Source organism: Phalacrocorax carbo, chromosome 5 (genome assembly GCF_963921805.1).
Source record: "Phalacrocorax carbo chromosome 5, bPhaCar2.1, whole genome shotgun sequence".
In the NCBI taxonomy this organism is placed as follows: domain Eukaryota; kingdom Metazoa; phylum Chordata; class Aves; order Suliformes; family Phalacrocoracidae; genus Phalacrocorax; species Phalacrocorax carbo.
In genome coordinates, this window is record NC_087517.1 from 34,989,296 (window position 1) to 35,013,617 (window position 24,322).

The window sequence follows — 24,322 nt, forward strand, 5'->3', positions numbered from 1 at the left end:
TCAGAAGACCTTGAAAAATTACTACGATTATATTTAAGTCCATGTGACTTTTCAGGGCACAGATTTCCCCTGCAAAGAAGTAAAAATTTATTAATAAAGTGAAATAGTTTCACATAAGAAACAGGGAGGCAGGAATGCTACTAACCTTGAGAACATGAAGAGCAGCCTCTTGCTTTTTTTCCTCCCAACTGCAAATCAATCATCCACTTGACAGCAAGCTTTTAATCTTATGCCACTTAGCAGTAATCATCTCACTTTTTATTTGGAATTTGTGAACAAGTATTCTGTTTATTAGCTTAATAAAAGCTCAAATGCATAGAGCTACAAACCCTCAGCATACACTAACACAGGGCTCCCCCTATTTCAACCTTCTTTATGCTGTAGAGAAGTCAAGACCACCAGCCTTTGAGATCCACAGTAGAGATTCCCCAATGTGTATGAAGTCCCCACCATGCCATCATTTGCAGTGTTCACTTGGTACCTTTACAGCTACTACTGGAAAGCACAGCTCTCACACCATACTTACATCTCATTTACCTCTGGAACATGTGTCATATATACTTCACAGGTTTAGAAATCCTCTTGACTTCCATCTCAGAAGCATATATCAAACATCCTAAATCAATGCTGCATAACAGGTTGTCCATGCATCTAGACTATACACAACTTTTAAATAAGCCATTTAAAGTCCCTGAGTTACACATCACCTCCTTACACCATTTCCCCAGAAGTCATTGCGTGCTTTCTGGTTCACCAGTTCTTCTGTAACAGCACCCGTGGGTGATCTCATAAGGCATGTCACCCTCTTGTGCCCAAGACTTGTGCCCAAGTTTTGCTAGTTCCAGCTGGAAGCAGGTATCAGGACAGCACTTTGCCACACCAGAGGCAAATGGCCCTCAGGCATCTGGGCACACAAGTCTCTCTAAACCTCCCTTCAGAAGTTTGTTGTTGCTGCTGCTTGCATTTAAAAGAAAATTCGGTATTTCAGACTAAGCAAAGAACTTTGCCAATTAGAAGCAATTTTCAACAAATCATCATGATAGAGTACCAAAAGCAGAAGTATCAAATGTAAATAACTTGTAAACATTAGTGACATAGTAGTAGATTCAACTAACATGAATGACCAGAGAAAACTCACAATTCGAAGTAGCCTTTTGTCATGAAGTCTTTATGGCTTGACAGAAAGAAAAGTTAGATTTGTTGTTTTTTTTTAAATGGTTAGTGCAATTTTTATTTGAGAGGTCAGCTATATGAAGAGTTAAACAGATGAATCCAGTATGACACCTCAGCTTCCAAGTTGTTTTTGAACCTGATCTGAAATATGGCACTGACTCTTACCTAGAGTCAAGGCATTTGCGATCTCAGGAATAAAGCCACAGCTATTTTCCCCCAGGAGATGGTGGCGGTGGGGTTAAGTTCTTGAAGGGATAATTCATATTTCATATAAAACAGAGGAAAGAAAGCTTAACAGCATAAGGGCAGCTGTGTGCTTGGCCAGTACCTCTGCAATCCACACATACAGCTTCATCTAATACATAATTCATTTGGAAAGCTGAATGAAGGAAGGAGAAGTAGGCAGCCTCATTGAAGAGATGGGTAATGCAGCATTTGAAAACAGTTCTTTCCTGGAAATTCAGACTTCTGCAAAGTAACCTTCAGCTTTTACACAAGGAGGGGCTACAAACTGCATATTCGCCAATACTGTCTCAGTTTAAGTCCTCCTCTCCTGCTATTTCATGCAAAGCAAGAATGAATATCCACGCTTCTATCCAAAGCAAAAAAAAAATTCAGTGTCACTTTCCTTAACAGTGGTAATGGTGTTTATGGAGAATTTAAGTAGTGTACACCTTTTTGGAATCAGAAGTGAAGCTTGAAGACACTCACCATGTCTTCAACTTTTGTCCAAGTTACCCATTCTGATTCAGGAGACACCACTAGGTGCTGGCACCACCATTTCCTTATACTTATTGCTTTTACAAGCTATATATTCATTCCAAGGACACCTAGTTCACTAGAGCATCTTTGCTCTGCCCCCTCATTTCTCTTCCAATACGAAGAACTCCCATTAACCCTGATGGAAGTCAACGTATGTTCACACAGGACATAATAGACCTTTTAAGGCTATATGGCTGACCAAACAGAAAAATACATATATGTTAACTGAAATTTTCTTCCATTTAGCAAAGGGTACCGAGTTTTAATTGAGACTCTTCAACCCGTTACCCTTACTTGCTTATATCCACCTTCTCCCTCTACCCCCTTAATATATGGGGAAGACTCACTGTGCTTCCCTAAGCAACACAAGAAATAGATCACATCAAGTTTGCTCCATAGACCAAAAGGTAAAAAAAACAATAAAGGACAGACTGGTTCACAGTTAACTATAAATAAAAGTGCAATAAGTGTTCAAGTAGAGTGTAGAGTTTAAGCAAGCTGTACAACCACATTTGGCATAGTCATCTTTTAAAGGCTCTGCGTGGGTCCCTCCCATTACTGACAGCAGGGAGAAGAGGCTGAACACTATTAGCTGGTGCTGGATTTACAGGTCCTCGTCCATTGCCTCTCCCACTACCTGAATAAGTGTGGCCTTGATTATACATAAATGGAAATCCACTTGATTCAGGTCCAGTTTGTAAACCATTTCCTAAAAAGACAGAAAAAAAGGTTATCACGAGTTCCATGGACTGAAATTACTGCTCCCTTATGTAAGTTTAGCAACAGGGAATGCATGGAGTTTGCAGCAACCAGCAAACCCTGAGCACCAGAAGGAAAAGCCTCTCTGGCACTGCAAGACCACAAACCACAGCTTTCCTTTCCCCCCTCCCAAACTACCTACCCTCCCATACCTAACCCCCACTTTTAACTAAAACAAGAAAGGTCAGAGTTGCATGCTGATTCTTTGCCCAGGAGAGAGACTGGAGTCTCATTAAACTAGATTGGTGCTTTCAGAAACATGCACTGGCCTGTAGGTCACACACTAAGATGTTCCAGAGGCAGCAGGGCAGAAGTAGTCAAGGAGAAATCGGCAAAAGAGCAGGGTACACAAAGCATCTTGCAGCATTCCCCACTACCAGGCACACAGAATAGAAAGCTGCCTTGTGAAGTGCAGCTACAGAAGTAGCTCAGCTAGCACCAAGTTCTCAGGAACTTGAACCTCGTAAGCATCACTGCTCATGTTTTGCCCATAGGAAGAGGGACAGAGCTGAAAAGGCAGAACGACAACAGGAAGCATGGGGAAGAAGGAAGAAACAAAGAGGAAATCATTGCATTTAAAGACACCACAAGAAGAGAAAAAAGGGGGTTTGGAAGATTGCATGAGGTCAGTGAAAACAGCTCTTCACCACCCAAAGCAGGGACACGAAGGGAATTCTTACACACTAATGGGGCTGAAAGCCTACTTGCCTCACCCTGGCACTGAGGAAAGACTGGGCTGAAAGCACTGCCCTTCTTTGCTCAGAATCATTTATTTTCAAAGGAACAGAAAGGGCTCGTAAGAGAAGTAAAATAAGAGAAACGAAAATCATGCTGCTAAAGAGGAAAGCAGACAGTCACTGAATTGACATGACATAGTGCTTTTTAACAGGAAGTTATGAATCAGTTTGCTGTCATCCACCAGCAGAGCTTAGCAACACAACACCAGGCACCAGGCCTGGGCATCGCATAGGCAGGCCATAACTAAGGTTCCCTCTCAGCTTACAGCCACTCAGGTCTTTGAAGCATTTTCTTAGATAAGATTCAATGCTTAAATACATTACAAAATGATCTAGCCAGCTCAAATATTGAAATTCAGATTACTGTCACTTGTGTTTTGAGGAGCTAACCTGGTAGGAATGCCAAGGTGACTGGTGAGATTAAATAAGTAATTTTTAAAGCCATGGTCTCAGGTGGCTTAAAAATAGCATTTCAAGTGCTGCAAAAACTCTTTGAAAGCATCACAACAGTTTAGGATTAGTCAAGTCCTTTCACATGATACAGGCACCTTGAATATTCTGGTCTCTTCCTCTTCTAGGGAAGACATCCTGAAAACATTATTCAGGAAATATTCATGCTTATGTACTCGCAGGTTCAGGCCCCAATCTAAAAGACTTATTAGAGCATAGCACACTTTTGCCCCAGAGTAAAGAACCCTAAGGAAAACCAATTTCTTTTTATTCCCATTAAGTGTTTCTCATCCTTTCACAAAACCAAAAACTTACCCAGTGGCCCGAAAGTACAAGAACCCATATTACTTGATGGAGAACTATTATTCTGTTCACCCTGTGCCTTCAGAGGAATGAAAAAAGAAAAGACAAGACATGGATCAGAGAAATTTCACATTTTTGCAGAAAAAGGATGATTTTTTTTCCTGTATTCTTATTGTAGCTCCACATGGAATTTATCTGCTACTCTAATTATTGGCTCATTTTTGCCTATTTATCACCTCAAATCCATTTTTCCGGAAGTCACATCTGATCACAGCCTAGTGTGAAGGATTCAGAACAATGAGAACTTTATGCCAGAAGCCTCAGACAAGTTTAACATACCAGTTTGTTCTGCCCGATGTGTTCTGAGTTGGGCTCACTGAAGTTTGGCACTTCTGAATATACCATGCAGAACCTGGGGAGAAATTAGGATTATGAAGAAGTTCTAAAACCATTTTTTAAGAGTTCTCAACTCCACAGCTCAAAGAGCATATGTTCTTGACATATCCTATCACCTTGAAGTAACTAATCCAGACCCCACTGTTCAGGGGGTATCCCTAGGTATTAAAAGGCTCTTTGACCCTTTTATACACTTGTAGCAAACCTGTCACATCTTCCTTGTGAGGGTATTTCAGTCAAGCAGAGGCAAGTACACATTTACTCTAGGAGGCTAAATGGCCTAAAGAAAACAAAAGGTGATGAAAGGGCTCCCTTCGCCTCTTTTCCAGCTGCGCAATCTTGTCCAGCACCCACTTACAAGGTCACCTGAGGCACAGAGCCACCCAGCCTGCTCCCAGACTGTGACTGCATTAGATCTCTAGGGAAAACTTACACACTCCCACACATTCCCATGCTATGGAGTGCCTCATTAACATAATAGCACAGAGGAGTCCAAAACAGGGAGTGAAATGCAAAGCATCCTTTTCCACTCAAGGGGACTATGGAAGAATAGGCCCAGCAACTCACCACAGGGAAATTATGGCAGAGGGAAAGAAAGATCTGAATCATCCTACAGCTTGGACTGGTTAAGCAGAAGTGGAGCTCCCACCTCCTGCTGGGAGGCACAGCCCTGACGAGGACTCACCTCACTCCAGCCTGCTGGAGAGTAAACCCACCAGATGACGCTTCTGAGGCGATGGCTTTGCACCAAAGAAAATCTGCAGGTCACCCCTCACAAAATCCAGCTGAGCACTGGGCATTTTTGAACCATCCGAGAAGAGAGGTGGTCACCCCACAGCCACAGTTCCCTGATGACTACAAGGCCTCCTACAGTACTTTGTGCAACAGCAAAAGTACTCTTCTGGTTAGAAAATTTTGCTATTTTTCCTGTTGCTAGTCAAGTATGTTACTCATGTTGTTCTTCGTCAGGAGGAGTTGCTGCCTCAGTTTGTGGGCAGTTTAAAGAAGGTTTAATGAGGCTTGCTTCTGTTTAGATATGATTCACTGGAATTACCTTTGTCTTCCTTCTTTGCACTGCTTGTCTCTACAGCATGATGCACACACACACAAGACTTCCACCAAAATAAAGTGGTTATTCAAGCTGAGGCCTAGGTAAGCAATGCAAATTAAGTCCCTTATCATTTATACAGTTCCCCCCTCCACATAAAACCTAGATCTGTGCCATGACAGGGGACCATATTCCTCAGTATACCTAGAATCCAGAAAGGGTCAGAGCTCATTACCACAACAGCATGTAAAAACTCACACCACAGTTGCCTGTACTGAACCTATCCACAACCAACCAACAGCCTTTTGCTGCCCATTTACTAAGAGCCACCACGTCTTATGTTTACCACGACACTCTGCTGAGAACAGGACATACCACCACAAGTATAAACATGCAATACTTACTCCCCAATTTTATGCAGCTCGCCTCCTCGTCCTGTGTAAAGTGTCAGGCAACCTTTCCACAGAGATGCGTACCTGCCCAAGAAGCAGCAAAGCAGTGTCTTAGCAAATGAGAAATACCACTATTGAAAAAGAAACTAGAAGCATGCCATCTTCCAAGAGTTAGTAAGTATTACTACATGAATGGACTAAAACAAATTCCCAGGGACCACAACTTCACCATGCTAAAATTTTATAGATCCCTATGTTTTACTTCTAGCAAAAGGTACTGGAAGCTCAGCTGACTCCTTTGGCTGCTTTCCTGGAATTGCCAATTATTTTGAGATTGGATGCTCTTTCCTTGGCTGGAGCAGCCCTTTTGACTGTTCTTGCAGATGAAAGGCATCTTGCCAAAAGCAGTATCTCTGTGTGTTACCATTCACTGACAACTTTTGGTTCCGCTTTCAGCGGGAGCCAGGAAAAGTTACCTTTGTTCACTGCAGAATGTAAATACTGCTACTGAATGTGCATAATAGGAAGTGCTTACTTTTTTCATGTAGGTCCTCACCAGGTTTTTTTAAAGGCACAAGTTTGACCATCAGATTCCAAGTGACATACAGAAATACAATGAAACCACATTTTGATTGCGGAAACATTCACTTACAAGACAGCACAAGTGTGCTCTAGTCTTCATAGTGGCACTTGACTTCAAGCACTGGAATGCGAGTTATGCAAAACTTTCTGCATAACTGTTCCTTTCAGTAAGGGGCATCACGTATGCAAAGATAATGAAAATGCAGACCAGCAACCTAGGTGCAGCACAACGGAGTTAACAGAAATATGGGTGTCTTCTAGCAAAGGAACAATTTCTAGCAAAATTGCTGGGAGCCCCAGCAATTGCACTCAGGAGTCACAGATAACCTGGACAAGTCACCACTTCCTTATGCTCTGGGTCTATCTCTGGAACATAGATAACAAACCTTCCTCTTGCCCTTTGCCTTATCTGCTGAGACTGGGAGCCATCCAGCTGTGCAATGGGCCTTGAGCAGAGGCAGCAGGGAGAAGCCAGGCTGGCAGAACAGGACCATAATGCCAATTCAACGACAACCTTCTCTGTACTTCAGCATGAGCAATAAAGCATAGTATCTAGTTATGGTGCCTGTCTCAGGAGTCTTACATCTAGAAGCAGGATTAATGCTCTTCACTTCATAATGCTACCTTTCACTTCAAAGATTCCCTTCTATGCTTAACCAGCTAGCTGGCTTGTCTTGTGGCAAAGCACAAAGGAAAAGAGCTACCAAATAATAAATGTAAGTCAAACATACATTTACTGGGACAAGACCCAGCAAATCATGGGACTGATAACCTCCAGCACAAAGTTATTCTATGTATGCAAGCATTTGGTTTTGTCTTGGAAAGAGCTGGCCACAAGGCACTAAACTCCAGAACTAACTTAAAATTTAGAAATATTAACTGCAGCAGCTTCCTGTAAATGAGCCAATCAGCCAATGACAAAAATCTGCAAAAGCAGATGCTTGCTGAAGAATGCATCGACAGCTTGAAATCCAGCAGAATAAAAAAAAGCACCATGGTTACATGTGGGGCCTAGTTAAGCTTTTCTGCTTGTATCACTGAGCATCCTGCACTGAAAAGTCAGATTAGCCTACAGAGCTGAAATCTACCTGCCTTGCAATGGCAACATCACACACAAATTAATCCTGAGTTAAGTATAAAACTGTGTTTGGAGAACCTTGTATGTCAGTGTGAGGGCGTTTTTCTTAATATGAGAACCTAACAAGAATGTATTTAGATTCTTGCCATTTCACTCACTACGCAGTCCTAAGTCAGCACGCAATTCATGTAAATGAAGGCATGAATTAGACATCCACCAGGAACAGTGATGTCAGTTCAAAAATTTAACTCATACAAGCCAAACTCAATTTTTGACATTAAGGGATGCAATGACCCTCTCATTTTTTGCACTGGAACACCCAAGCAGCTACCATAAGCCAGTCACAGAGCCGAGGGCAATAGCAGTGCTGAACAATATCACTGTTAATTTGTCTCAACGTCAGCTATGCACAGGGCTTTGTGCTGGCCCAGAGCTCTGGTTTAGTTCCACCCACCTCGGCACCCCAGCACTCCACGTGCTCTCCACGCAAGCAGGCTTCCCCAGAACCACCTCTGCCGAGGAGTCAGGCTATGTCGTGTAAAAGGAGATTTGCATAGGAGGAAGCAGGCGTAGTTCTGGTGGCAAGGGTCATCCAATTTCACTCCAAAACCAAGAATTACACTCAAATGAACTAAAGAGCAGCTCAATTAGCAGCTCCACTGAATAACATTTTACGTACTTTCTCATAAAAAACAAATTAAAAGGACCTTACACTGTAGTTCTACTGTCTCCGAGTGTTGTAGGCCAAAAGATCAGTACAATAGATTTCTAAGCATAACCTAACTGGCACCAAGAACTCAAACGAAAGTGACTATCACTTCGCTACTGACAATTTAAGTGACATGGCAAAGGACTTTCAAATTGAAACTAATATTCTTTCTCACAGATAATAAACATAGGGGTTTGGGTTTTTTTAAAATTAAACCAGCTCTGAGATAGATGAACTGCACCTAAGCAAACTAACATGCTCTACAGTGTAGCCCTAGTATGGATTTTTACAGTGGTTTTGAAAAGCTTCTCCTCTGCCTGCCATTTCTGTTAAGTCCACTGCAATGAAAAGCAACTTTTCTGCATGAGAGACATTCATCACTCCCTCCTTTCATTAAGGAGCTGACTGCTAGGGTAAAGAAATGGCTGTAAACATAAGAACATGCTTTTAACTTCCCTGCTTGACCAGGACCGACTGTTGCATTTCTCCCCACCACCACCCGAAAGAAATATTTTCCTAAGGAGCTTTTTTTAAAGCCAAACCAAGTCTTTTAAACACCACCTCTTGGTGAAAAATACAAACCCTTCCTAGGCATCTACTAGATCGTATGCTCACGCTAGGCATGTCCTGGGGTGGAGGAGAAGGTTTTAATTTGGCAAGTGATCTCAGGGTGCTGCCTCGACAACAAGGAGCCAGTCCAAAGGGGTGGGGTGGGGAGCTGCGTTGTCATCCGTGCCTTCAGAAAGGCGGCCGAGCCTGCTCGCAGCCCCCCACCGCCGCCGCTCCGTGACAAAGGCCCCCGCCCGACCCGGCGCTGCCCTGGCCGGGGCGGGGAGCGGGGCGGCGGGCCCGGCCCCATACCCACCCTCTGGTCAGGCGGATGATGTCCCCCGGCTGGATGAGGCCGCCGATCTCGTCCCACACGGAGATGGTGATGCTGCCCGTCTTGTCCGCCACTTTGCAGGACCTCACCTCGTGCCCGTCCTTCGTCTTGGTGACTCGCCCTGCGGGGAGAAGCGCGGCTGAGGGGAGAGGTGGGGGGGGGGGGGCACGGACACACGGCCCCGCTACCCCCCCCACCACACACACGCGGGATACGCGTGGGCGGCCCGGGGGTGGGGCGTGCCGGGAGCCACTTACCGATCTCCAGCACAATAAAGACGACATTTAAGTTTTTCAGTCCGGGTTTTATGTCTTTTATGAGGTGGTACGTATCGCTCGCCGCGCTCATGCTGCGGCCGGCGCGGGGGGCAGGGCTGGCGGGACGGGCCGAGCCCGCATCCCGCGGGGGAGCGGCGGCAGCGGCGGCACAGGGCCGGGGGGCACCGACAGCCCTCACAGGGGACGGGGACACGGGCACCGAGGGGCTGCGCGGTAACTGTGCGTCACGCCCGACCCCCACCGCTCCCTCTCCCGACCGACGCCACGAACGCAGCCCCCACCCGCCCTCCCGCTCCCGCCGGCACTGAGGAGCACATGTGCGCTGCGCTCGCTTTTATACCGACCGGGCGGGACCACCCCAGGCGCCGGGCGGGGGGGCGGAGAGGACGGGGCCGAATGGAACCGTCCGGGGCACGCGGAGCGCCGGGACTGGACAACAGGCGGGCGCGAGCCGGCGCCGCGCGCTGATTGGGCGGGGCCGCGGCCATCTTCTCCGTTCCCCGGCGCGGCCGAGCTGGGCGGGGTCCGGCTGAGTTCAGGCCCGCGCCGAGTCACCGGGCGCCGTGGCTCGGTCCGCTCGCTCCCTTCTCCCCCCGCAGGCAGCCCTGCAGCGCCTCGAGCGCGGCCGGTGGGGCAGAGGGGAGTTAGGAAGCGATTCGCCTCCTTCCCGCGCCATTTTAAGGCACGGTTGCAACACCGAGAGGGGTCTTGTCATAGAGATGTCCCGGAGGGCGATTCCCGGCAGTTCTGGTCTCCCTCACTGAAAAAAAACCGCGTTTAGGAGAAGTACGTATCCATGGGGACATCGGCTAAGCGAGGCTGTGATGTTTCACGGGAAGGCTGATTCTGGTCTCCACCACGCAGAAGTGGCCGAGGTGGGGGCCGAAGGGAGGAGCAGCGGGGCAGTGGTGCTGCATCGTGGCACCCGGTGACTTCGCAGGGCTGCACCACATCATAGTGCCCCCGAAACCAAATGCTCGGTGGACGAAGGGAAAATCCAGGGTTACGCAGCACCGTGCTTTCAGCTTTTCTGTGACAAAAATGAGAGCCTAAAACCTGTTGAGCACGAAAAAGGCTGTCAAAACACCCTGAACTCTGCTAGGAGCCACCTGTGGAGACGTTACTCTGCGCTTGGCTACAGGCGGGAGGGCAGCTTCTCCAAGGGGAAAAGCCATCTAGGTGGTGAAACAACAAGTCCCCTCAGCCTTGTGACATGCTAAGCTGGGGGGTTCTGAGGAGATAGATCCCTGCCACAGAACAGCCTAAAAATGTGCAGATGGTTCTGTAATTCAGCCCTCCCTCTTAGGAAAGGTAGCAGAGCAGTGTATATGCACTTTGCTTCTCCTTTTCAGACCCAGACTTAGCTAGCTGGGCTTTCCCCTTCTATTTCTGTAATCAGAAATCCATAGATGACAGCAGTTGTGAAATGCTTGGCCACACGTTCTGCCACACTGGAGCTCTCTGGTCCAACAAGTGTTGTGCAATGCTTATCTGTAGGCAGTGGAGCAGCCCTGCTGGGTGCAACTCGCTTGGAATAAAACACGCTGTTTGTAAGAATCTGAGAGGAAGGCAGCATGAGACACAGGAGAATTTGCTTAAAGCCTCGAATAGCTTAATCCAATTCTGTCCAAAATAATTCAGTCGGTGCGGTTGGGGGGAGGTGGGGGTGACAGACTCACTCGGTGGCCTCTCTCCTGACTGTCTCTGTAACTTTAATCTGGTAATGCTAAAACCTTCAGTTGATCATCTGTGTGTCAGGAGATGAATGGCTTTAATTTAGTCACTTGGGAAAGAGTTCAAACCAAGCTCCAGGAATGACAGTGTCCTTGGCAAAGGCTGGAGAAAAATACTTCTATCCGTAGAACTGGTAAAATTTTTCCATACAGATGGAGTTTTTCTGCCTTCCTCTCCACCTTTTGTTTGCCCCATCTGTTTCAAGCCCTTGGGAAAGACTAATTTTTTATCTTGTGTTTTCAGCCCCAAGTACAGTAGGACTCTGTCCTGGATCACTCACTGGGCCCTACCAAAACAAAGCATGACTCTTGGTACTAAAACATCTGGGACAGGACAGCTGAAGGCTGTGTGATGCTCTGCCTCATAATGAGCAACCCTATGGAAAACCTCCACAACCAGTCCCAGCTCTTGGGTTCTGACTTACTAGGAGGAGGAAAAAAAAAAAGGTGGATCATACAGCAAATCTCATTGGAGATTTGAGGAGAAACGTTTATTTTCCAAGAAAAAAACAGTTGAAAAGAATACTCACCTTATGGCAAGTCTTGGGCAGAGAGCAAGTCATGAGAGTGGTTAGCTCAAAAGCAGAAAGCACTAAAAAACACCTCACCAAGGACATGCTTCTAGTCATGTGTCACCAGTAAGGTAGTTTCAAGTGAACATCTGTCCAGGAAAGCGGCTGGGAGAAGTGCAAAGGACATCAGACCTGGGCTACCAAGCCACCGTGCTGTGGTAGTCAGCATACTTGCAGATAGGCAGTCAGGCTACCTTTGTGTCAGTGAGTGCAACCACTTCTCTAACACATCGCGCCCAGGCTGCCCGGTGCTCATCAGCCAGCACAGAGCCACCTGGCCTGCAGCAGAGAGCGCAGGGACCAACAGTGGCACAGAAGGAGCTGCATTTATTTTATACTAAGGTTAAGTTTAAAGCTGGTAGGAAGAGGTTTAAAGTAGAAATGACAATACAGCAGGGCCCAAGCAATCTAGAAGAGTTCAAGAGCACACTGACAGCACCCCTCTGGCACAGGTGATCAAGAAGCTAACAAGGAAGGGTGCTGTCCTGGACCTCATACTTAATAAACAAGGAAGAACTGGTTGGGGAAATGAAGGCGGGGTCAGCACTGGGTACAGTGACCATGAGATGCGGGAGTTCAGGATACTAAGGGGAAAGTGAGGCGAAAGGCAGGACCGCAACTCTGACTTTGAAGAGAAGACTTTAGCCTCATCAGAGGTCTGCTTGTGATGTGGTCCTGGAGAGCACAGGGGTCCAGAAAAGCTGGCTGGCTTTGAAAGATCACTTCCTCCAAGCTCAAGGACGGTCCATCCCAACAAGTAGGAAATCAAGCACAGGTGGCGGGAGGAAGGCAGACTCTTTGGTAGTGCTCACTGACAGGATAAGAGGCACAAATTGAAACCTATCAGATACCATCTGCACACAAGAAAACTTTTTTTTTTACTGTGAGGGTGCTCAAAAACTGGAGTAGGCTGCCCAGAAAGGTTGTGGAGTCTCCATCCATGGAGATACTCAAAACCCAACTGGACGCCAGCCTTGGCAACCTGCTGTAGCTCACCCTGCTTGATGGAGGTTGGACTAGATGATCACAAGAGCTCCCAACCAGCTTCATCAATTCTGTGATTCTGTGAAATACTTCCTATCTGTCTTCTCAAATGCAAGAAGAGACATAGAGCTCCAGAAAGCTTGATGTGTGGAGTGGGAAAGCAAACTCCCTCTATCCGTAAGGGGTTGGGACTGCACTGGGAAGACACAGCTGGTCACCTTGTCTGTTACTGTTGGGGAGGTACGTGTTCATTCCAGATTCATTTTAAGGCAGTATTTACAGTGTCTGCTCCACCAGTGATGAACAATTTTGCTCTGTTTCACAAAGAGACACTTAAAATCTTGCTCATTTTTTTTTGTCATTCCAATTGCCATCCCCTGAGAGTGCCCTTGGTATTATCCAGCAGTGATTGAAAAATTCCTATTTGCTGTGAAGGTGACCTATAAAGCAAAACAGGGTTTTTTTTCCCCTGCTTCTTTATAATATATAAAGAAAACAGAATTATTATTAATTTATTTTGTTTTTCTAGCGTCTTTCCTACATCTTTTTTAACCTCAGAACCATAAGGCTATCAAGTTGCAGCTGTGGATGATGGAAGCACCAGCTTCCTGACTGACTCCTCACTGGAGTCAGTCTTCCACACCAGGAGGAGCACAGAGAGTTTTGCTGCAGGTGTATCTTCAGCTACAGGAGCTTCCAGAAGACTCACAAATACCCCATAAAAACAGGTAGGCCTAAAAAGAACTCTGGAAGCCACAACAGCAATATGTGAAGGCAAGATAGAAGGGAGAGATGCATTATCAGTATCTGGAGTTCCTGCAATAACCTGGTCCTGAAATACGTTAAGGAGCGCTGACAGCATGAGTGGGTCACACTGAGGCAGAGCAGCAAAACTTTACTCGTGCAGTTCACAGGAGCAACAGGGAATGTGTCGAATAAGCTGTGACCGCAGCCAAATCAGGAGCCTTTCCATCACTGGGGGAGCTGAATGTCTGTGTGCCACTCAGTCAGTGTCTTACCACACAAGCCAAATTTAGCCTGCAATGAATGTCTGCAGCAGGGATTCCACTGATGAAGTTAAATCTGTTTCCAAGCTCATTTGCTTGCTGCAGACTATTTTCTTCTGTGTGCAAGATATAAGTGGTTGTAGGCTAAGACTCATGGGGAGGTTTCAGTCCAAAGCAAAATCAGGGTTGAGTTGTTAAAAGAGTTCTTAGCAGTTGCAAGTCTGGCAAAAATCCCACGCATCTCAGCGTGGCTGGGATTTCACCCTCTGGTTGTAATGGAGTTCCGCCAGCAGAGACATTGGTCCAAACTCCCCCTTTCCTGTCAGTCGCTCAGTATTCAGGGCTGCTGGAGTCCCAGAGTAGATCCTCCTGCAAGAAATCTGCCAGAAAGAGCAAGAGCTGATGTTTAATATTTTATTGCACACAGAGATTAAAAATGTACAGAAGCCTGCAAACACCACCTTTAACTAAGCCTTACCAGGCCATTACCATACGTCTCACAATCTCCTAAATTAAGCTGCAGGTTTGGTCAGCTGTTTTTTAACATCAGTGACTCTTCAGCACCCATTTAACAAGCTGGCTCCCAGTCTGGCATTCTGGAAACCCCAGAAAACAGTGGTTCGGGTGCCTTCAGCATCTCTTGAGCAGCATCAGCCATCGGGGTCAGGAGTTCCCTCAGGAAATATGGATGACTCCAGGGGAAGCCACAAAGGCTTGAGAGGAACTTCAGCCAGAAGTCAGTGGGACAGATGCAGTGGGGAATCCCCATTCTGTTGGGGTCAGAGGTAGTTCCATGCATCGAGTCCTGCTCCTGGCTCAGGAACACGGATCTGAGCTGCCTGCTGCCCCACCTGCCTCAGGGCAGTGTACCTGCATGATGCCTGAAGCAGGAAGGACTGCCAGGTGTCTGACGCTGGGATTGCAGGCAGCTCTGTCTGCCTACCTAGCTGTTAGCTAAGGAAGCTGACGAGTACCAGGGCACTGTAACGTGCCACAGAAAAAAACCCCATGCATTGCAAAGTAAACATTCTGAATTTGCAGCATTCTTGCCAAAGGAGCCACGTGCGTGTTCTGCAGCACTAAGGTAACCTTTTCTTCCTGGGCTCCACACATTTTAGCAGATGTTTTCATTTGGGGACTCAGTCCTGGGAGGCGTTTATGGAACTTCTTTACTTCCCTTTTTCGATTAATCCCGCACACATCAGTAGGATGACTTACATGAAAACTCTGATATGGGGCAATTCTAGGGCATCATTCCTGCTCAGCTGTGAATCTGGGCTTGGACCAGAGGAATTTGAATCTAAATTTGCCCCATACAGCTGGAAAGCATAGGAGCTAGTGCCTCCTCAGGTTTTCAGTTAGAGATCTGAAGGACTATGTACAACAAGTCTCAAAAGATTTGTGGGCTTAAAGCCCACTAACATTCACAATTGCTGGTTCTTAGGTCTCCAGTGAGTGCTATAGCAAAACCCAGACCTCACAGCCTTGCTCCATCACCAGACTGGTCTTTACTTAAAAGGTTTAACAAGTGCAGATGGGGGGATTAGCACTTTCCCACTGTAGTTATGCCAGAATAACCCCCACGCTGTTCACAAGGACACCAGTTACAGTCGCCTAAACCAGTACAGTAACTCTTTTTTACATAGGGAAAATAGCAGCTTTACACCAAGAAAAACATGAAGTGATCCCTTAAACTAGCCCCGCTGCCGTGGTTGGTTGGCTGATAAAAGACACAAATGCTTCAAGTCAGAGGAGGAAGGCGGTCCCACTGGGGCACAGAGCTCTGCACAGACCTCTGCCTTTCCCCCAAGTGAGCTGAGTCACTTGTTTCAAACACACACAAGTGGCTCAGTGCAGGGCAGTCAGCGCTAGGGAGTTGTCTGAAGTGGCTCAGAAACCCCTAAAATACCAGCAAGGCAAGCCCTTTCCTATCTGTTTTAGCCAAGGGAGGCAACATTTCAAAAGGCTTTGCACATGGCTTCTTTTGCCAGCCCTGATTCTGCCAGGGGTCATTCCTGCAGCCTAGCCCACAAGTTTGTCCCATGACACCCCCATGGCAGCAACACATGCCCTTAGAGATGAGAATGATCTCTTAACTCTTTCCAGCCCAGGAAGGGTTTTGCTTCTCACCTCTTCTCCAGTGCCTGAAGGAGGTATGCGGACAGCACACATCACCCTGTCTGCTGGCTGGCTCCACAGGGGCTAATGGGCTGGAAGTTCAGTGCTGGTCTTGCATCACCTAATGCTGACCTTCAAAAGAAAAATAGGGGATTTATGTCCAGGAAGGAGGCTTTGAAGATTTAATTTGGTTTGGATTTAATTTTTGTAATGAGGATTTGGGCTTTTTTTTCTATGTTCTTTTTTCTTTTTTTTTTTTCTCTGTCACAGTGTCTGCCTTTTCCTGAAAGTTTGTTGGTGGTCTTAAAAACATGGACATCTACCTTTCTCAAATCTTAATAAGCAATAGAGTGTGTTAAAGATGGAAAAACCCGATCTTCCCGCAGGTCTGTTCCCTAAGCAGAGGAACCACGTTTTGTTCGCACTGCCACAGAGCTGGATGAAGATGTGGTGACCCCTGCCCTGCACCAGGTGCTCACCACCCCTCCTCCCTGACCTCCCCACACTGCTCCACGTGTGACCGCTGCATTCCTGTTAGGTAGACAGCTTCCCTAACAAGTCAGAAGCGGCTGCAACACATGGTGGAAAAAGGGGGGTGCGGTGCTGGGATGAGTAACTGTGGGAATATTAGCCCAACCCTCCATGCTGTGCAAACAACACAGCTGTGCTGCCGGTGATGTGGCTTATAGCTGGCAGGCGCAGGGCACGGAGCAAGCTGGTATCTGCAGAAGAGCATGTAGACACAGTCTCAGTTGTTTAGCTCTGTGTTAACAGTGAAAAACAAATCCTGAGCGGAGTGAACAAATCTCATCATGGCAAAGTGCTTCATAAATTACTAATTCAGCCTCCTGCAGACTGATTGGGAATCAAGCAGTTTACCTCAGAGTACGACACATTTTTCTATTTCGCCTTCTCCCTGTGGCACCTGTAGATATATTCTGATGTGCAAAGCTTTGTGTCAGTGACTAATGACTACCAAACAGTTGCTGCAGATTTCCATAGGCCGTACATTATCGCTCCTCTTTTCAACATCAGGAAAAGACCTAAGAACCATCCACCTGGGCCAAAAAGGGTCAGCAGATAAAAAAAAATTCTTTCAGAACATCAAGCCTGGCACTGAGGCACATTTCAAGTGCCACTGGCAACACAAAGAGGTTTTGCACCACAGCTTTTGCATTCCTATTTCCATTTTCTGACCATATTGACCAAAATCGACATTCCTGCCCAGATGGGATGACAAAGGAAACTGTTCCTTCCAAAAGCCACCGATGTACGTGAAATCAAATGGATACTCCAAGCAGTCCTTTCTGATCAGCGCCTCTGGGAAGATGCTACGTGCAACAAACCAAGTTGTAGTTTGGGATATTTTTGAAGGGGGGGAGGGGGGGAAGCCTAACTCATAGTGGTAATGCGTTTGCAGGAACCATTTTACTGCAATCTGTGTTGTGCATCGTGTTGTGTTAGGGTGTAGGAGGGATGGAAAAATAAATGGAGAACAGTGAAAGCTTCCTAGGGCTTCCCAGCTCTTTGACTTGCTGATGACTGACAAATCATTCAGGAACACAGGTTCCTGGATATTCCTGAATAATCCAGGTAGGGCAGCTCAGAATGGGACCATCCACACTGCGAGTTACTCGGAAATAGATGTTGCTCTTTGAATTCAGACTCAAAGGCATGTACGGAGGAGGGCAACATGGCCGAGCTCTTCCAGGCATTGCACAATCAGGGATGGAGCCGTCCTGCTCCTTATGATCCCACAGAAACTCCAGGCATGAAAGCTGTGCAACAGGATATCAGGTTACAAGCCTCACATCATCAGCCGCAAACCAGCCGGTGATCATCCCCTCCTGGCATCTTACACCTTCCAGCAGGTTAACCTTTAGAGGCCTGATTTAGTTCTCACTGCAGTCTCTGGGAGCTCCTCTGAGAAGGCAATGCCCATGGAGTAGGCACCACGCAGTCAAAGAGGATTTTACCCACGCTTAAAAAAAAAAATAGATGTCTCAGTGAATGCAGCTTCACTTTAGGATAAAGAGGAGAGTGATTCCTCACCAGCACTGCTGGGGAAATGGTTATCCCAAGGCATCAGATGCCTTTACTGTTGTTATTTAAAGAGGTTTGCCAGTTGGGTGCATTTCCACAGCTGTAAAACTTGTACTACCATGAAATAAGGGTTGTTTCTGTTCTGCTGGGTCTCCTTGACCAATAAAAGGCTTTAATAATAATAAAATATCAGACACTCTCTTCATGTTGTGTAGCAAGTCGCTCCATTCCCTTCTTGTTACTTTCAGATATACGTAAAGGAGAACTAAAAATTCGATCCTTGTAGGGACTAATCTGTGAAGTCACTGGTGCTGCCATGTATACTTTTTCCTGTTTAGGTTATATTTAAAGCATTTTTAAGAGTCTCATCTTTGCTGCAGGGTATTATTAGATAGTACTTAATAAAATATATTTTCTGTAAAAAGGTATTTAATTATTGGAATTAAGCTTAACAAGCAAACATAAATTTAAAAAGTCTTATATAGCTGGGGGACCAAAAGTTCCTCCAGGTTTTTCAGTTTGCAGTTGTATTATCTATTGTTGCGGTAGTTTCATTAAGTTCTCCAGTCAAGCTAGACAATACTGAAATCTTATCATACAAGAAAATTATTTTGTATTACAGATATTTCAAGCTTCTTTTGTAATTTATAAAGAAATAGAAGAGCATCAGTCCAACTGTTTTAGGTAAGCCATCTTTACTGTATGTGGATATTGACCTCCACCTGATACAGTCCAAAGGTTGTGCCTGGCGACTTGAACCCCAGGAGGAATCCTTAAAAATTCCACCCAACCACTTCAGAAAAATACATTTAGGCTGAATACGATAGCAAGAAAAATCTGAATGACCCTACTTCGAATTTGAAACTTGGTTCTCTTTTTCTCTCACATCCCTGGAACGACTGGACTAACTGTGGAGCAAGTAATGTCAATGACAGTGAAAAAAGGGATGTTGCTGAAGTGGCAGCCACCTGAAGGCAACTCGTAAAAGTCTCCAGGAGATGGTTAACTGGCCGAACCTTTGCTGGGCAGATGACCATGAGCCTAGAGTATAGTTCTTGCCATGTTGGTTTACTTCAGATGATGAAGGCTTTAGTGTAATCAGAGTCTTTCATCTGTACCCTGGCTTGTCTGTACTCTGGACTTAAGTGTGAAAGACTAAGACCAAGACACGTTTATATGAAAGTTTTGTCTTACTCCTTCTACAGCAGTATTTTAGGTCCTGCTGGGTTTTCTGATTTTTCCTGGACTAAGAGGGAGTTTTTCTAGTAAGCCACACTACAGATTTGTTAGACTACTGTTTCATACACTGTTAAAATACTATTCAGGTAAACTAAAACAACCAACTTACCTTGCAATACTGATGAAACAAATAATATTCTGTACCTGTGTAGCATCTTTCATTGGATAGAATCCAGCCATGCTATCTATGGTATATTAACTTAACCTCTTGAAATGATTGTAAATTAATGGATATTATATTTGGCTAACAGATGAGGAGATATTAAGGAAAGTGGGTACCTTTTCAGTTTGGGACTTGTTAGATTTGGGGGTAAAATCTGCATTTTCCCAGTTGTATTGCAATATCTGCTGTTTCTTTCCAGAGGAAGCAAATGGCAAACGATCAAAATGGTCTCACCCCTGACATAAGCAGGAGTAGTACTTCATTCCCTGATACCATGTATTTTCCTGTGATATCCTCAACACATTTTACAGGTCTAGGTAAAGTCGATCTGCTTCTCCCTCCCACGTGGACTCGCACACAGAGAGTGCGACTGAGCAAGTACTTACCGGGACATGTGTCTGTCCATGGAAAGTCTTCTGTTTCATCCAGTTTGTTTATTTCCCGTTGAATCATTAGGAAGCACGTCATCTGCTCGTTGTCTATACAGTCATGTAGTCCTCAGTCCCTTCTGACTGAGCTTCAGCTGCTGTGATGCAGAATTGAGAGACACGAACACCTCAATAACACGGTTCAATAATCCCCTAAATAAGTTAGGCACTGATTGTTGTCAGATGCTGCGTGAAAAAAGCTTCATAATGACACGTTGTGAGTATTTTGGGGTTCAGGTTTTCCATATTCAAGCTCATTTTTATCTTGTGATAAAATAAGAGTTCTTAAAACGTTCATATAAGCCAGGCTTTAACCAGGTGTTAATTTCAGAAGCTTGATGGTGGCTTTCTGGTTTTGAAAGCCAGCCCTATACTGGAACTATAACGAAACTCTGCAACACACACATGCTATTTTAAGAAAAACTCCTCATGACATTTGTCAGCCAAGCTACCAAGGCGAAATCACGGGCAGTCCGGCATAAAAGAGAGATGTGCATCAGATAGACCCTGCCCATCTGCAGTGCACAGGGACCATCAAGAAATACCTAGGCCACATTGCTGAGATCAAGGGTTTTGTTTAGCCTGACAGAAACCCTCTCAGCACAGCCCCAGGAAACCCCACTGGATTCCCAGCACTGGGAGCCGCTCCAGCAGTTCCCCCCCAGCCTCTCTGAAGCCTGCAGAGCAGGGGCGCTCCCTCCTCTGACGGCCTTTCTGCAAGCCTGCAGAACCACAGCGTCAGCTCTCTCCCTGCTGTTTATTCTTCCAAAATGCGTCTGTGTCAACACAACTGGGTTTCTTTTCCAGCCAGATAAGAAGAAACGGCTTTTTCTACCACAGCTCACTTCCCTAGGGTTAGGAACCGTGACATTTACATACATTTATCCCAGTCAATATTGCTGTGTTTCTGAACAGGAATATCAGTAAATCCTGAAGAAGATAAAAAAAAAAAAAAAAAAAAAAAGAAAAAAAATCCTACTGTTGTATTAGCCATTCCAGGTTCTCTATTAAAATTTTTATCCTCCACCTCCACATTCATTGAATTTGGTGGTCACTACTGCAGATAACACACATCTCGACTTTGCAGCTCTCCTTAATTAGCAGATAGCAGAGCAACACGTAATTAGCACTAAGTGTTGCCTGTTTTCAGCCAAATGATACACCGGGGAGGATGCAGAGAGCTCACGTGGAGCAGATGTCACGCAAGCCACTCCATGCTGGTAGGGTGGTCATGCAGGCTCTTTTCCTGGGAGAGTTCATCAGGTGCGGGTTACCCAACACCTCACTAGAGAAGTGTGGGAATGATACAAGAGCATAGTTTTGATAGCCACCCTCTGATTTCATGGGGTTGATATGGCATGGAGGTGTCTGGTGTGCAAAATGCAGACCAGGTTAAGGGCTTTATAAATAGCCCCAGGCTTTCTATCACCCATCACTCCCCTTATCCCAGTAGCAAGAGGTATAACAGTGGCAGGAACCCCATTGCTAAAGGTGTACCGACAACTGAAATCAGCAGAGGTTACTAGTGCAAAACACTTTAATATCAAGACCTAAGATTGGGAAATACGATTTTTTTACCTAAGCATGAGTGAAGATGTGGCAAAACAGTTCCAGATCCTCAGGAATTTAATCCAACTGCTTCAGTTTGTCAAATGGAATAATAAAAAAAAAACCCAAACAGTTGATTTTGGTTCAGCTTGGCATTAACAGGTATCTATCCGAGTTGCCAGAGTACTTCATAGGAACTAAAGTTATTTCATGCCCCCATTCTCCTACATGGACTGTTTCATTTTCCATCCGACTGTCCCCTCTCAGCAGCAGCAGAGGCCTCCTGTGGTTTCCCTGGCCAGGACACAGCACAGGAGACACTGCACTGCTGGAAATGTGGCCCACGGCGGTGAATCAAGAACATGGGGGCATCCAAGCCACGGCTCCCATGGGCACTGCCGCTGCTCTGGCAGGGGACTTCTCTGCCAGGCTGACCTGGCAAACACAGTTTCAGCATTTGAGTTATGATCTTTTTCAGCGAAGAAAATATCTGTCTTTGTCCTTCCCCTGGCGCAAAAGAAGTGTCAAAGTATCAGAGTTCTCTGTGGGACAAAATTCATTGTTTTCAACTCCCCTGCCACAGGCCTGGGGCAGCTCAGCCCTGCCTGGAGGAGGTCAGCAGGCTATGAAGGCTGCTCTGCATGCTCCCTGCCAGCAGTGAAAGGGCCCGGCATCAGCAATGACTGGGAAAGCAGGGTAAAAACAGAAACCCAAAACACAGTCTGGTACTGAATGCCAGAACACCGTCAGTGAAGCTTCCCTGGCCTTCCTTATCAAGACCGGAAATTTTTCATGAATGCTGCCAGACTGTGCACAGCACCGCAGTCCCCTCGGGACTGCCTCCCTCCTGCTGCACACAGCTGTGCTGGGTGGCCCAGTACGCAGCTGAAGCCAGCACCCAGAGGGTTAATTCTGCTCAGGGAACTATCACTCATTTGAAGAATCAGTCACTTAGACATCAGATAGTTTCCACGGCCGGTAATTAAACCAATTTGGACATCCAAAGGGCAGTTCACTTGCCAAGGTGCAGCAGCTCCTGGCAGACAGAGCTCCCAGCTCTCCTGCATCCTGCCGTTGTCATGGCAGCACGGAGGATGTGCACCTTAGTGCTTATTAGGCTTCAAAAAGCATTTCCAATGTGAATCAGGCTGTGCAATCGTGGGCACAGAACTGTTAAACCATCACGGTATGAAAATTAGCAATGGTCACAATTGCACGAAGCTCAAAAAGCTGTAAGAGCACTTGTCTTCCCTCTGCATTGGCTGTCCCTATTTAAGGCTTTATCTCTTGACTTCCAAAACACTCCAATAAGCAGTGTCTGCTACATGGGGACATCAGGTAAAGAGACATCCTTTGCGCTTGACAAAGGAGCCCTCCTCCCTTTCCACTCCTGTTACAGTAATTCCTTTAATATTTACACCACACACAATATTTATTCTGCAGCCAGAAAGGAAATCCATCTGCTATGCCTGTGCTAGTGACCCCCTGGAATTACCAGCAGCAAATGTAAACTCCAGCGTGACCTCCTGGGTCTATAAAGCCCGTTGCCCTGGATAACGCTCCACTGTTTTAGTTTTTTAGGATTCCACAGATGCCAAAAGTAATCTTAGTTTACATTAAAGGCAGGCAGGTCAAAGACACTCCACTGAAGCCAAAAGCACTATTTGCATGAATAGGGCCTACTCACAGCAAAAGGACTGCTGGTAGAAATAGGGATTAAAAGACTGAAGCCATCAGACCGTAAGTCTCTTTTTTGCTGTGTCAGGCCTTGAATATGTAAACTGGTTACTGGAGCTGAAAGACTCCCAGGATGACGTTGCCTGGAGATCACAGCCCCACCTACATTTTAGCCTTGGGGCTTTTGAAGTTTCTACCATTTTGGAGGACACCCAAGCCTAATTACAGCAGGGACTGGGTGCTGCCAAAAGCACAGAGGCTGCTGAAAATGTCTTCATACTCTAATATTGCAAAAGTGGCTTGGTGAAGCTGAGCAGTTGGTCAGGGCTCTGGCTCCCAGCAGAGCAGTGTATTAAGGAGCGAGGCACTGATGGGGTGATGAAGCACCCATGGCAGCAACCCTTTCAGGGCTGTCAACACCCTGCTCCAGGGCAGAGCATGCACTAGCTGGCTAGCATATGGGTCTTCTAAAGCATATGAGGGGCACAACCTTTGACAAGGTCAGTAACAGGTGTAGGGTGACCCAGCATGTTAAGCTGAGACATTCATAGCAGAGGGGGAATCCTGTGATGTTGAGTCACGTCACACAGCCTTTACCATGGGCCAATGACTTGGCTACAGCCTGGGATGCTGCTCTGCCTCCCACTTGTTAGCTGTGGCACAGGGAAGAGAGGTTTTGCTCAGACTGTGGCTTGAGAGGCCTGAGAGTGTGAGACAGAGCGGCTCTGGTCTCTCTCTCTTTCTCCCCTACTTTCTTCTAAAAGAAAGTCTGCCTTTTACAATGCATCCACCACCAGTGAACTCAGTAATCTTCTGTGATGGCTCCAGCTCTGTCACATGCTGTATAGTGGTGGACATCACAGCACTGACGTCTTTGCAAAATAGGGGCTAACTCTGGTTAGGACTTCCCTGCACACATCGTTTTGATACCAGTTTCTCTGTAACTGTACACAATGCACACCTCCTAGGGAAGATGACTACTAGCATCTGGTAAAAAACGCTGTGCTGACAAGAGCAGCAGTCTCTGTGGGGTGGGAGGAGAGATGAGAGTGTCAACAGAGGGACAAAGCAGAGAGCCTTTTCCTAGCAGCCTCCAGTAACAGCAGCATTTCAAACCCCCGTGTATGTGCAAGCTGGTATTTCAATGCCTTCAGGTTGCTATGGACAACCAAAGATTTCTAAACTATTTTACAGAGCACAGCCCTGTCACACTACACAGAGTAACAACACTTGGCATTTTTATTACCAAGAGCTCAACGT

At 46.1% G+C, this 24,322-nt stretch overlaps 1 protein-coding gene and 1 long non-coding RNA gene across 2 annotated transcripts; one reads left to right on the top strand and one right to left on the bottom strand.

Annotated features, from left to right (window-relative positions):
* Positions 1 to 242: 242 nt before the first annotated feature.
* NABP1 (nucleic acid binding protein 1) lies at positions 243 to 9,844 on the bottom strand. Its single transcript, XM_064451985.1, has 6 exons — positions 9,530 to 9,844; positions 9,255 to 9,393; positions 6,033 to 6,104; positions 4,524 to 4,596; positions 4,197 to 4,263; positions 243 to 2,644 (listed from the first exon to the last, which is right to left on the bottom strand). The coding sequence occupies exons 1-6, from the start codon at positions 9,618 to 9,620 to the stop codon at positions 2,457 to 2,459; spliced, it is 630 nt and encodes a 209-aa protein (XP_064308055.1). The 5' UTR covers positions 9,621 to 9,844; the 3' UTR covers positions 243 to 2,456.
* A 155-nt stretch (positions 9,845 to 9,999) lies between these two features.
* LOC135313402 (uncharacterized) lies at positions 10,000 to 17,345 on the top strand. The gene is made up of 3 exons (XR_010373045.1): positions 10,000 to 10,336; positions 13,398 to 13,567; positions 16,235 to 17,345. It is a non-coding gene; the product is annotated as an uncharacterized LOC135313402 (long non-coding RNA).
* Positions 17,346 to 24,322: the final 6,977 nt, after the last annotated feature.